This window comes from Oryctolagus cuniculus, chromosome 4, assembly GCF_051225735.1.
Source record: "Oryctolagus cuniculus isolate XC-2025 breed Fujian yellow rabbit chromosome 4, ASM5122573v1, whole genome shotgun sequence".
NCBI lineage: Eukaryota > Metazoa > Chordata > Mammalia > Lagomorpha > Leporidae > Oryctolagus > Oryctolagus cuniculus.
This window is the reverse complement of record NC_142870.1, coordinates 99992796-100006540: the sequence shown is the minus strand read 5'-3', so window position 1 is coordinate 100006540 and position 13745 is coordinate 99992796. Positions and strand designations below refer to the sequence as shown.

The following is a 13745-nucleotide window of genomic DNA, read 5'->3' as shown; positions in this document are numbered from 1 at the left end:
ATGCTCTTTGGGCCACATTAGCATCTTTTACCGGGTGCAGGTGTGTTTACAGAGGCTGGTACTGGAGGGAAATTGCAGATGGGTTAGGGCTGTGTCCAAACTTGTTGAACTCTGACCTTACTGCATTCATGTTCTGGGTGATCTTAGGAAAACAGCATTATTTGTGGTCCTCAGTTTATCCTTCTGTAAAGATGGGGATGGTAATACTGGTGCTTAGAGTTGTTTGTTAGATTTAGGTTTGCCTTTTTTTATAAGGCACCTGACACATAGCTGGCATTTAATTCAGTGTGGTTGGTTACCTTTCTAATTAATTTAGGTTTATAGTACAGTAGGAGTTTGTTTAAACTAATTTTACTGTCTATATGGATAATGCTTTCAAACTAAACATGTATTTTTTTTTTAAGATTTGTTTATTTATTTGAAAGGCAGTTATAGAGAGAAAGAGACAGATCTTTCATCTGCTGGTTCACTCTCCAAATGGCCATATCTGTGTGGGGCTTGGCCAGGCTGAAGTCAGAAGCTAGGAGCTTCTTCTGGGTCTCCCACATGGGTGCAGGGGCCCAAGGACTTGGGCCATCCTCTGCTGCTTTCCCAGGCCATTAGCAGGGAGCTGGATTGGAAGAGGAGCAGCTGGGACATGAACTGGCATCCATATGGGGTGCTGGATCAGGCAGCATTTTACCCAGCTGAGCCACAGTGCTGGCCCCTTTAAACACGTATTTTGAATTTGTTGAAGCCCTAGTCCCCTCTATGTAGGAATTGTGAGGAAATTGCTTCCCCATCTACCTCCAACTTGTGCATCCCTTTTCTGAAGTAAAAGCTACCCTGGAGATGCTGGGAGGGGCCGTTCCCTCTGGGAGGCAGGCAGGGAGCTGAGTGCACCTGCTGCTCAGGGAGAGAGCAGACGAGGAAGCGTGGAGCCTTTCCTATGACCGCCAGCTTGATAGGTGCTGTTGCTCCGTGTTGCTTCGTGGTTATGCTCCGGCTGTTCTGACTGCTCTCCAACGACTTTCCAGTGGTTGGAAGTGTGCCAGGTGTGACCTGCGTGAAAACCTCTGGTTGAATCTGACCGATGGCTCCATCCTGTGTGGAAAGTGGTTCTTTGACAGCTCCGGGGGTAACGGGCATGCGCTGGAGCATTACAGAGACATGGGCTACCCACTGGCCGTGAAGCTGGGAACCATCACTCCTGATGGAGCAGGTGAGTGTGCCTTTCCTGCATGTGGGGATGTGCAGTGGCCTCTGCTTAGATTTAACTAGATGCCAAGTCCTTACAATTGGAGGACCCAGGTTTGAAGCCTGATGCTGCCTCTAATTAGCTGTGAGGCCTGGGGTAAGTTTTCTTTAAAAATTTTTTTGCTTAATTTATTTGAAAGGCATACATGGGTGTGTGTGTGTGTGTGTGTGTGTGTGTGTGTGTTGGGGATGGGTGGGGGAGAAAGAGATCTCCCATATGCTGGTCTACTGTCTCAATGCCCATGACATCTAGGGCTGGCCCAGGAGCTGGGAACTCAATCCAGGTCTCTCTGGATTGCATGGCAGGGACTCATGTACTTGAGCCATTGTCTGCTGCCTCCCAGAGTGTGCATTAGCAGGAAGATGGAATCAGGAGCTGAGCCAGGATTAAAGCCCAGGCACTCTTATATGAAGTGCAGGCGTCATAAACAGCATCTTAATTGCTACGTCAAATGCCTGCCCCACTGAGTAACGTTTCAGATTCTCTTGAAGATGCCGACAGTACCTCTCTCATGTATTGTTAATGTGCATAAAGCGTTTAGCACATGCACGTGGCAAGGTCTTAATCAGTCATTATCCTTCTGTGGGTCTCTTGGCTGAGGGTTCAGAGCAGGACACAGGATTTTGAAGTGATGTGCGCAATCTAGTCCGCCACTCGAGTCCTGGGAGGAGCCTAGAATTCATCATGGAGATTAGTATCACTTTAGGAACAGATGGATTCATCATGGAGAAGAGTCCTGGCGTCATCCGGCTGTGGTGGCGCTCACACTGACGGGTCAGAATGGTTTCCTACTTGAACTGTCAGCTGCAGAATCAGTCTGGTTCTTTTTGCTTTCACACAGTTTGTTCTAGTTTTGATCATGCTTATTATCCAGTTAATTCCATCCCTCTTTTTCTGAGGGAAAGGAAGATGATGAGAAACTTAAATATTGGGCAGCGGCTGTAAGAACCCTTTATTGTATCATCACTGAGAGCATTCAGTAAACACTGATCTGGGCCAACATCCAACCCAGTCTTCTCTATTTTTCCAGGCTTTAGTCTTTGTTTCTTTGCTTTAAGGTAAGATGATGTTTTTAGGAGAAATGTAAAGATATCTGTCTTTTCTCTGCCATCTTTTTTTTTTTTTAAGGATCTATTTATTTATTTGAGAAGCAGAGTTACAGAGAGAGAGAAAGAGAGAGAGAGAGAGAGACAAAGAGGTCTTCTATCTGCTGGTTCACTCCCCAAATGGTTGAAATGGCTGGAGCTGGGCCAGACCAAAGCCAGGAGCTTCTTCGGGGTCTCCCACGTGGGTGCAGTGGCCCAAGCACTTGGGCCATCTTCCGCTAGCTTTCCCAGGCCGTCAATAGGGAGCTGGACTGGAAGTGGAGCAGCTGGGACTCGAACTGATGCCAGTATGGGATGCCGGTGCTGCAGGCAGATGCTTAACGTACTATGCCATAGCACTAGCCCTTCTCTGCTATCTTTCTATGTCTGAATTAGTCTGCCTAAGGGTTAACAAACCAAGATATTTCTCCTCAGTGTGGGACATTCTCATTAACCATTGCTCTTCCATTGAACTGGTTTAATTTCTCATTTGTTTTATAATTGAGAACTGAGAGGTCACGCCAAGATTCCTTTGGGGGCCGGTGCTGTTGTGTAGTGGGTAAAGCTGCCACCTGCAGTGTCGGCAGTCCATATGGGTGCCAGTTCAAGTCCCAGCAGCTCCACTTCTTCTTCTTCTTTTTTTTTTTTTTTTTTTTTTTGACAGGCAGAGTGGACAGTAGAGAGAGAGAGACAGAGAGAAAGGTCTTCCTTTTGCTGTTGGTTCACCCTCCAATGGCCACCGTGGCCGGCACGCTGTGGCCGGTGCACCGTGCTGATCTGATGGCAGGAGCCAGGTGCTTCTCCTGGTCTCTCATGGAGTGCAGGGCCCAAGTACTTGGGCCATCCTCCACTGCACTCCCTGGCCACAGCAGGGAGCTGGCCTGGAAGAGGGGCGACTGGGACAGAATCCGGCTCCCCGACCAGGACTAGAATCCCGTGTGCCGGCGCCGCATGGCAGAGGATTAGCCTAGTGAGCCGTGGTGCCTGCTAAATCCCAGCAGCTTCACTTCTGATCCAGCTCTCTGCTATGGCCTGGGAAAGCAGTAGATGATGGCCCAAGTCCTTGGGCCCCTGCACCCGAGTGGGAAGACCTGGAGGAAGCTCTTGGCTTCTGGCTTCAGATCATCACAGCTCCGGCCATTGCGGCCAATTGGGGAGTGAACCATTGGATGGAAGACACCTCTCTCTGCCATTCCTTCTTTCTCTGTGTAACTCTTTCAAATAAATAAAAATAAATCTTTAATAAAAAAATTCCTTTGTTTCACAAATTGGAGTTTTCCTGCTTCCAAATTTCATGGAATTATTTTAATTCATTAGAGTAGCTAAGAGGGTCCCAGGTGCTGGTACCAGACAGAGCAACAGACAGAGTGAGTGAACTAGCTTTGATCTGTTGGTTCACTTTCCACGTGCCCAACAACTGCTGATGCTAGACTAGACTGAAGCCAGGATGCGGGAACTAAATCCAGGCCTCCCGCGTGGGTGACAGGGATCTAACTGCTGAGCCGTCACCTGCTGCCTCTCAAGGTGTACATTAGCAGGAAGCTGGAATTGGTAGTGGGGCTGCTTCTGAAGCCCAGGCACTCTGGCATGGGACGTGAATGACTTAAGTAGCCTCTTAACTGCTAGGCCCAATGTCTGCCCCCCCCCCCTTAAAATTTTTATTTGTTCATTTCTTGTTGTGAATGTCTTAGGCTGACTTTCTAGTAGGTGTATGCGTAGGTGTTCTTGTTGGTTTATAAGATCTCCAGCTGTTAAGAGTATTAACCCATTGTCAGCCATAGTTGTTAGGTTTCTTTACTTCTCCTTGTGAAAGAAGAAGAGCTTTAAGGGTTTATCTTATATAATTGAGAGAATTTGAATACATACTCACAGTTAAGTCATCAACGGTACAAACCTTTACAACAACCATGCAGATCATACACTCTGGGATGTGGCTCTTGAATTCATTCAACTGAAATAATGGTAAATATTTTGAACAAAATTCAGCTTTCCTTCCTGTGTATGTTACGTCAAGAGTTGGTTTTAATAGAAGTGATTATTTTCACTTGTCATTTCATTTTAGTTTATGGGGTGCACCAATTCTGTTTTTATATCCTTTAAATCTGTTTAATAGATTGATAACTGCAAATTATTGTTTATTTGAAAACCAAATAAATTAACAAAAACATGCATAAAGTTTCCTGAACTGTCTGACGATGAGCCTTGTGTATGCTGGCAGAGGGCAGGGTGTCCCTGTCTGGGGGTGGATGGCTGTCTCCTGGTGGGGTCGCCTTTGCCGAGGGTCCCGCCTTCCACACTTGCTAGGCTCCCCAGGCTGATGCAGTCAAGGAGACAGGGTCTCAAAGTCAGGGCATTTGTTTTTTAGTTCATAGTGAGAACCACAACTGCCAGTGAGTGGGATGTTTATGTCAGCTTGACCAGTACATTCCTTCCCTGTGGGAAGTTGAATTATATTTAGAAGATTGCTTAGTGAACATGGAATCCAAGAAGGTTGTGGACTCATAGACTGAATGCTGGTGTGATCTGGCAGTCCTGGTTTTCTTTCCCACAATGAGGAGGTACCTGTTCAGAGAGAAACTCCTGCTCATCCGGGAGGTCTCAGATTTGAGTTCTCCCAGGAAGCCCTGATCCCCCCAGCTCTGCCAGGGTGGTGGCGTTTGTAGTGAAAGTGGGCCCTTATCACATTCCATGCTGGGTCCCCATGGGTACAGCAACAAACAAAGAAACTGATCACTACACAAACAAAGAGCTGTCTAGGTGAAGGCAGAGTGAGGTGCTTTTTTCTTTTTAAGATTTATTTTTATTTGAAAGGCAGGGTAACAGAGAAAGAGAGAGAGAGAGAATCTTTCATCTACTGGTTCACTTTTCAAATGGCCACAACCACATTAGAGAGAGAGAGAGAGAGAGAGAGAGAGGAAGGATCTTCCATCTACTGGTTCACTTTTCAAATGGCCACAACCACCAGATCAGAGAGAGAGAGAGAGAGAGAGAATCTTTCATCTACTGGTTCACTTTTCAAATGGCCACAACCACATTAGAGAGAAAGAGAGAGAGAGAGAGAGAGGGGAAGGATCTTCCATCTACTGGTTCACTTTTCAAATGGCCACAACCACCAGATCTGAGAGAGAGAGAGAGGGAATCTTTCATCCACTGGTTCACTCTTCAAATGGCTACAACCACCAGATCTGGGCCAGGCTCGTCTCTTCTCACTCTGGGTCTCCTGTGTAGGTGGCAGGGACCCAAGCACTTGGGCCATCTTCTGCTGCCTTCCCAGGTGCATGAGCAGGAAGCAGAACTGAAAGTAGAACAGCTGGGTCTGAAACTGGCACTTGGCCATGGGATGCTGGCATGGCAGGTGGCAGCTGAACTCCATGCCACAGCACCAGCCCCAAGGGCACTTGTCACATGGGATATGAGCGACTTAACTGCTAGGCCAAATGTTTGTGCCCACTCCTTTTTTATTTATTTGTTTCTTTTTGTGACTCCTTTAGGGAAGGGAGTTGGGTAGGATGGCGCCTGGACAGGGGTGTGGTTTTCTTCCAGTGGGGGAATTAGCTATTTATCTAGGACGATGCCTCAGTGCCTTGGGTGATTGTAGCTCAGCTTCCAGGGTTGCCCCAGACAGTGGCTGCACCGGCTCCATGGCTTCTCCAGTTGGTTTTTCTCCCTGGTCATCTTCACCCTGACCCAGGCACATACTCCTGCGAATTCCTCACAACCTGAGCCTTTGGAGTCAACGCTTTGACCCAGCTGGTGTGTGCTCAGTAGCATTTCCTGCTCTTCCATTGTAGCACTTCTCATGGGATCCTGTGACTCTGTTTAATGGTGGTCACCAAGACAGCATGGCTGGGAGGCCAGGCTATGTCTCTTGCATCTGGTATGGCCCCCATGCACACAGTAGGTGCCTGGTGAATACTTGTGGAGCAAACAAACGGAGGAAGACACCTGCACACTTTACTCCTCCGGTTCACCTTTTTCTTTCTTTTTTCCTGTTTTATTGATGTCTTTGTGCTCTGTTTTCCTTTCCTGACTGCATTGTAGGTTTTTTTTTCTGGGCTGGGAGTTCTATTCCATCTTTAAAGTGATCATCCAGGCCTCTGACTCCATTCTCTCTGTTTATTTTTCAAATGCAATTGCTGGGGCGTTCTCAGTTCCCCTCCTTTCCTGTTGTGGCAGATGCACTTCATGCGCAGAAGTACAAACGCCTGGCGGACCGATCCCAGCGGATGAGAGCTGCATCTGGCGAGAACCCTTCTTCCTCCTCATTTCTCTTCCTCAGTGTTTGGCGGTTCACTCCCCAAATGGTCACAATGGTCAGAGCTGGGCCAGTCTGAAGCCAGGAGCCAGGAGCCTCCCCTGGGTCTCCCACATGGGTGTAGGGGATTTAAGGACCCAGGCCATCCTCCACTGCCTTCCCAGGCCACAGCAGAGAGCTGGATTGGAAGCGGAGCAGCCAGGACTCGAACTGGTGTCTACATGGGATGCCAGCACCGCAGACCGGGGTCCAAACCTGTTGCACCACAGTGCCAGCCCCAAGAACTCTTCTCTTAAAAAAAAAAAAAAATTATTTAATTTATTTGAAAGGCAGTGTGACAGAGAGAGAGAGAGTCTTCCATCTGCAAGTTCACTCACCAAATAACCACATAACCATGTAACCACAAGACAGGGCTGGGCCAGGCTGAAGCCAGGATCTTTGAACTCCATATGGGTCCCCTTCATGGGTGGCAGGGATCTAAATACTTAGGCCATCTTCCACTGCTTTCCCAAGCACATTAGCAGGGAACTGGATTGGAAGCAGAGCAGCTGGGACTTGAACCCATTGTGATATGGGATGCTGGTGTTGTAGGCAGTGGCTTAGCTCACTGTGGTACAATGCCAACCCCCAACATAAGAACTTGAGGTGCATTATAAAAAAATTTTAATTTATTTATTTGAGAGGCAGAGAAAGAGATAGAAAGAGAGAGAGAGAACCAGAGAGAGAAAGAGAGAGAGAGAGAGAGAGAGCGAACGACTATCACTAGTTTCCAAATGCCTACAATGGCTGGGGCTGGGTGGGGCTGGGTTGTGCTGAAGATGGGAATCTGGGTCTCCCACATGGTTGCAAGGAACCCAAGTACTTAGGCCATTATCTCCTGGATCTGCCTTAGTAGGAAGCTGGAGTCGGAATTTGGAGTTGCAAGCAGGAAATGACCCCTGGTACTCTGATATGGGACACAGGAGTCTTAACTGCCTGGCTAAACCCCTGTCCCTGTTGAGGTACATTGTTACCTTTTGAACCTGAGGGGAAGATTTGAACTTGTCTGATTTTCTGGAGTTTAGGAAACTAGCCTAAAGTTACATCACAGAACCGCAGCCAGGTGTCTGCTGAGCACCCTCACAGCAAAACCGCATTTCTTTCTGAGACTGTTTGGAATATTAGACTTGGGCAGGGACCCTGCTTATCTTAGTTAACGTTCTGTCCTCAGGCTCTGGGTATGTTTGGTGTTCAGTAAATGTTTGTTGACTGTGATGCATTAATGAATGAATGAGTGGGCAAGTTAATCTGTGTGGCTGAAACAACTCTAGTCCTAACCATGTGATAGAATCATGCTAACCTTTGGGGGAAAACACTTTTCAGTCGCTTATTGTATTAAGTCTAGAAAACACAGGAAACCAAGAAAAAATAAATCTCTTCATTCAGAGGTCACAGATGCTCACCATTTTGACTCCTACAGATTCTCAGTGCTGGTTCCTGCCTTAGCCTCATCTCTACCCTTTTTCCTAAATTCACTGTTGAATGTACTGCACGTACATGCCCATCACATGGATGGAATATTTCTGTTATTAAACTTTTATTTTATCTTTTCTGTCTCATTTCAAGTTAAATGACAAACTGAACCACAGAGAGCATGAGGCAACATCCACTGGTTTGCTCCCCAAACACCTACCCCAGCCGGGGCTGGGCCAGGTCAGGGCCAGGACACAGGAGCTCCATGCAGTTCTCCCACATGGGTGGCAGGAACCCAAGTACCTGAGCCATCGCCTGGTTCTCCCAGAGTGCGTTAGCAGGAGGCTGCATTGGAAATGGAGGTGGGACTCAATACTAGGCCCTCTGATGTGGGATGCTGGCTCCCCAAGTGGCTCTTCCCCCACTTACCACAGTGCCTGCTCCTGCATGAGTACAAGGCAGCATTTTCAGCTATGGAGTCCACTCAAAATATTTCTCTGACTATGTGTCAATTATAAATGCTTCATGATTGCATTGTTTAAGGATCACAGTTCACTTTTAGATTTCTTACATGTTTACATGTCACTCACTAAACTGCTTTTGTCATTGGGGTAACAAATAATTCTAGTCTGACCAAATCATGTTGTCTTTGGAGTAGGAAGAAAGTGTTAATTTCTCAATGTGACAAGAGCCTCATGAGTTGAGAACCACAAAGGACAGTGAGATTTTTCACTTATTTCAAAATTCTAGGCCAGTACAAATGGTTCAGTTCTAGTAATTTTATTCTTTTTTTAAATGAGCCCACAGATTAAAAAATTACATTTATTTATTTTTTTCACTTTGTTTGAAAGGGAGAGAGAGAGAGTTGAGAGAGAAAAAGATAAGATCTTCCATCTGTTGGTTCACACTTCAAATGGCTGCAACAGCCAGGGCTGGGCCAGGCCAAAACCAGAAGTCAGGAATTCTATCCAAGTCTCCCACATGGGTGGCCAGGATTCAAGTACTTGAGCCATCACCTGCTGCCTCCAGAGTGTACATTAGCAAGGAACTGGATCAGAAGGGAAGGAGTCAGGACTTGAACCAGGTGTTCTGATATGGGATATGATTGTCTCAAGCAGAGTCCTTCACTATACACCAAACACTTGTCCCAGTTTGGTTATTTTACAATAGAGCTCTGATAATTAGAGACTTAAATTCTTTTTTTTTTTTTTTAATATTTTTTCGTTTAAAGGCAGAAATTGAGAGAGTGACAGAGAGAAAGAGGGGAGGAGGGGAGAGAGAGAGAAGAGAGAGAGAGAGATCTTCCATCTGCTGGGTTACTCCCCAAATAGCTTCAATAGCCAGGGCTGGGCCAGACTGAAGCCAGGAGCCAGGGGCTTCATTCAGGTTTCCCATGTAGGTGCAGGGCCCCAAGGACTTGGACCATGTTGCACTGCTTTCCCAGGTGCATTACCAGGGAGCTGGATCAGAAGTGGAGCAGCCAGGACTTGAACTGGTGCCCATATGGGATGCTGGCACTGCAGGCAGAGGCTTAACCTTCTGTACCACAGTGCCGATCTCATGCTTAACGTCTTGAGTTTTCAAGACTGTGTCCCTAGTTAATAGTAATCAAAATTAAAGTGCCTGGAGAATGCTGTTTTCACTTCCTGCCAAGAATATTGGCAATGCATTTGTTTCAAGTTATTAGTTTACATGCCTTTTTTTTTTTAAAGCCTTTTGAGTATTTAAACTTTTTGGAAACGTTTATTATTTGGATTGGAGTTTGTCTATTTGGGTTTTGAGAGCACTGAATTGTATTAAAAAACATATCTGATTGCTGCTATCCCAGTTAAAATGGGCCTTGTTGGAAGAGGAGTAGAAAAGAACACTGGCCAGTGTTTAACCTACAAATAATAGGAAGACAATTTCCTTTGGAGGGCACTACATCTCCACATATGTGGGTATGGTTAGTAGGTACCCATGCACCTGTGTAAAGCTGACTGGCCCCAATAGTGTCTGAACATTACTTGTTCTTTTGGTAATTTTCTCAGGAGGAGGGACCTCATTGGAGAGGGTTTCATTTATTGTCTTGGGGGTATCTTTATCTATTTTCCTTGGAATAGATTTTGTTTTTCAAATCTAGGAGTGAAGAAATTTCGATTCTTGAGTCTGTCTTCTACAAATGGTTCTTCATCAAGGCTACTGGTATCCTGAGATACCTAAAGGAATATTCTCATATAGAGTGAGGGGGACTGGGCAGGAGTCAGATACCTGGGGTTTGGGACCACCTGCAGGATATGAGGCCAAGATAATTTAGCATTTATAAGCCTCTTTTCCTCACCTGTGAGATGGGCTTGAGAATGTTCTCTGCTCTCCCTCATTTTTTTTTTTTTTTTGACAGGCAGAGTGGACAGTGAGAGAGAGAGAGACAGAGAGAAAGGTCTTCCTTTGCCGTTGGTTCACCCTCCAATGGCCGCCATAGCCGGTGCACCGCGCTGATCCGATGGCAGGAGCCAGGAGCCAGGTGCTTTTCCTGGTCTCCCATGGGGTGCAGGGCCCAAGCACCTGGGCCATCCTCCACTGCACTCCCTGGCCACAGCAGAGAGCTGGCCTGGAAGAGGGGCAACCGACAGAATCCGGCGCCCCAACCGGGACTAGAACCCGGTGTGCCGGCGCCGCAAGGCAGAGGATTAGCCTAGTGAGCCGCGGCGCCGGCCTCTGCTCTCCCTCATTGTATTGCTTTAGAGGACAGAGAAGGCAGGGGTGGGATAGCTTTGAAAACTCTGAGCTACTTCGAGGTTGCTGTGCACCTGGGGATCTTGTTAAAACGAAGATTCTCATTCAGAGATTGGGATGGGGCCCCGGATCCTGCATTCCTAACGAGCTCCCAGGTGATCCTGCAGCTTCAGGGCCATGCTCCCCCTTATGAAAAGCCAGGTTCAGTTGAAAGCAGTGTGCTGAAAGGTGGAATACTGTTAACCCAAGGAGAGGAACTGCCCCCCTCAGCACAGAACTTCCTGGGTTTCCGGTCTGGCCAAGGCACAGATCCCTCAGGCTCTGGGGCTGTCAGACAGGGTCTGGGGTGTCTGGAGCCCCCTAGGTCCCCTGGAACCCAGACACATACTCATTTTGTGTGAGCCATGGGGTGACATGTTTGAGAAGCCCCACACATTCTGCAGAGTTCTCTGAGGCATGGACACTGAAGTTGGAAGGAAGGGGTGAAGTTGTGGTGGGGGTGGCAGCTGGGGAGGTGGAAGGTCTAAGAATACAAAGGGTTTCACCGGCAGAGTTTGGTTTTGTCCTGGATCCGGCACCCCCATCCAGCCATTCACCTGCATGGTAAGGGACCGCGTGTCCTCCCTGTCCCCTCATGGGCTCTCCCTGCTATGGCCACCACCCTCCTCCTTCACCTGCCTCTTCCTAAACTTAAGAGCTATGCCACTGTGCTCCTGGTTAGAAAAAAAATCAAGTGTTAGGGACTTATATTTATCAATTTTAAATTATTTTAACTTCAGATAGCCTTTATTTTCTTGATTGAGATGTTTCATTTCCTGAAAGTGTTTCATTTCCTGATATGTGTGTATTTTTATACAGTACACCCGTTTGTTATGTTTCTTGTTTATCATCTGTCTTTCTCCCAGTTGAACATCACAAGGTTTTTGTTCATTTGCCCATTGATATATCTCAAGCCTGGTGCATAGTAGCTCAGTCAATATATGTTGGATATTAAATGACTTGCTTGCATTTCTCAGTGCCTGTTTTCTGTTCACCCTCCAGATGTTTATTCCTTTCAAGAAGAGGAACCTGTTTTGGATCCTCATTTGGCCAAGCACTTAGCGCATTTTGGAATCGATATGCTCCACATGCATGGGGTGAGAAGGTCTACTTTTGTCTCTAATCCCATTTTGTGGGGTGAGTGGGAGAGGCAGCTGTTTGGTTTATTTAATGTACAGTTCCAGTAACACAGATCTTTATTTTATAGATTTTATGTTTTAATGGTTGCATTCACTTCATTAGCATTTGTTTCGGTTAACAGCCTAGAATTTTTTTGTGTGTTGTAAGCAAAAGGCCAACTGGTCCAGTACCATTTTGTTTAGTTGGAGTGTAGTTGCAGGATTTCTGTCCCCTGTGATAGACAATTGCATGAATCACTTTGTTCACCACAGGGAGAAGTTATGGGGAGATGACCTTTAAAATGATCCGTGACCAGCACCACTTTAATTAGCTTCAGGAAGGGAAGCCGAGTTCCTAGGCGTGGAAAGAATAAGCCAGCACCATATTGTTGATGGAAAAGCTTTGCTTCTTTTAATACCATGGTTTCCAGGGGAGACTGTGACTGTGGAATAGTTTTCCCTCTGAGGCACCATTTAAATATGCATTTTGTGGTGTTGGTCCTTTCCTCCCGGCTGCCTCTGTCTCCTCATGTTTTTATTTTCTCTCTCTCCTCTTTTTCTCTCAGACCCACCTTTGCTTTTTTTTTTTTTCTTTTCCCTTCTATGGATGTCCTTCCTTTTTCAAGGCACTCCCAAGTCACGTAGCTTTAGCCCACATTCCTGTCCAAATGCCCTGCCTTTTTGTTTGCTGTGTTGGGTCTTTATTTGATAATGGTCTACTTGCTTCTTTTTGCCAATCCTCTTCATGTTTCATTCTCCTTCCATCTCTTTCTCCCTTTTATAGCCATCCTTTTCATGTGCTTGCTTTTTTATTGTAGTAGAATATACACAGCACTAAATCTACCATTTTAGCCATTTTTTTTTTTTTTTTTTTTTTTTTTTTGACAGGCAGAGTGGATAGTGAGAGAGAGAGAGACAGAGAGAAAGGTCTTCCTTTTGCCGTTGGTTCACCCTCCAATGGCCGCCGCGGCCAGCGCACCGCGCTGATCCGATGGCAGGAGCCAGGAGCCAGGTGCTTTTCCTGGTCTCCCATGGGGTGCAGGGCCCAAGCACCTGGGCCATCCTCCACTGCACTCCCTGGCCACAGCAGAGGGCTGGCCTGGAAGAGGGGCAACCGGGACAGAATCCGGCGCCCCAACCGGGACTAGAACCCGGTGTGCCGGCGCCGCTAGGCGGAGGATTAGCCTAGTGAGCCGCGGCGCCGGCCCCATTTTAGCCATTTTTTAAAAAAGATTGATTTAGGCCGGCGCCGCGGCTCACTAGGCTAATCCTCTGCCTTGCGCCGCCAGCACACCGGGTTCTAGTCCTGGTCGGGGCGCCCGATTCTGTCCCGGTTGCCCCTCTTCCAGGCCAGCTCTCTGCGGTGGCCAGGGAGTGCAGTGGAGGATGGCCCAGGTGCTTGGGCCCTGCACCCCATGGGAGACCAGGATAAGTACCTGGCTCCTGCCATCGGATCCGCCGGCCGCAGCGGCCATTGGAGGGTGAACCAACAGCAAAAGGAAGACCTTTCTCTCTGTCTCTCTCTCTCACTGTCCACTCTGCCTGTTAAAAAAAAAAAAAAAAAAAAAAGATTGATTTATTTGGAAGAGTTACAGAGAGAGAGAGAGAGAGAGAGGAGAGAGAGATCTTTGATCTGCTGGTTCACTCCCCAAACGGCTGCAGTGCCCAGGCCTGAAGCTGGCTGAAGCCAGGAGCCAGGAGCTTCATTCAGGTCTCCCACTTGGATGGCAGGGGCCCAAGAATTATCTTCTGCTGCTTTCCAAAGTGCATTAGCATGGAACTGGATAGGAAGTAGAGCAGCCAGGACTTGAACCAGTGCCCATACGGGACGCTGGTGTCCCAAG

At 47.2% G+C, this 13745-nt stretch overlaps 1 protein-coding gene across 1 annotated transcript in view; it reads left to right on the top strand.

Moving 5' to 3' along the window:
* Nucleotides 1-13745, top strand: part of USP13 (ubiquitin specific peptidase 13) — a 122748-nt gene that overhangs the window by 50291 nt on the left and 58712 nt on the right. Inside the window, exons 6-7 of the mRNA XM_008266542.5 lie at nt 1017-1201; nt 11786-11880. Of these exons, the coding sequence (XP_008264764.3) occupies nt 1017-1201; nt 11786-11880 (280 nt within the window). The remainder of the gene's footprint in view (nt 1-1016; nt 1202-11785; nt 11881-13745) is intronic.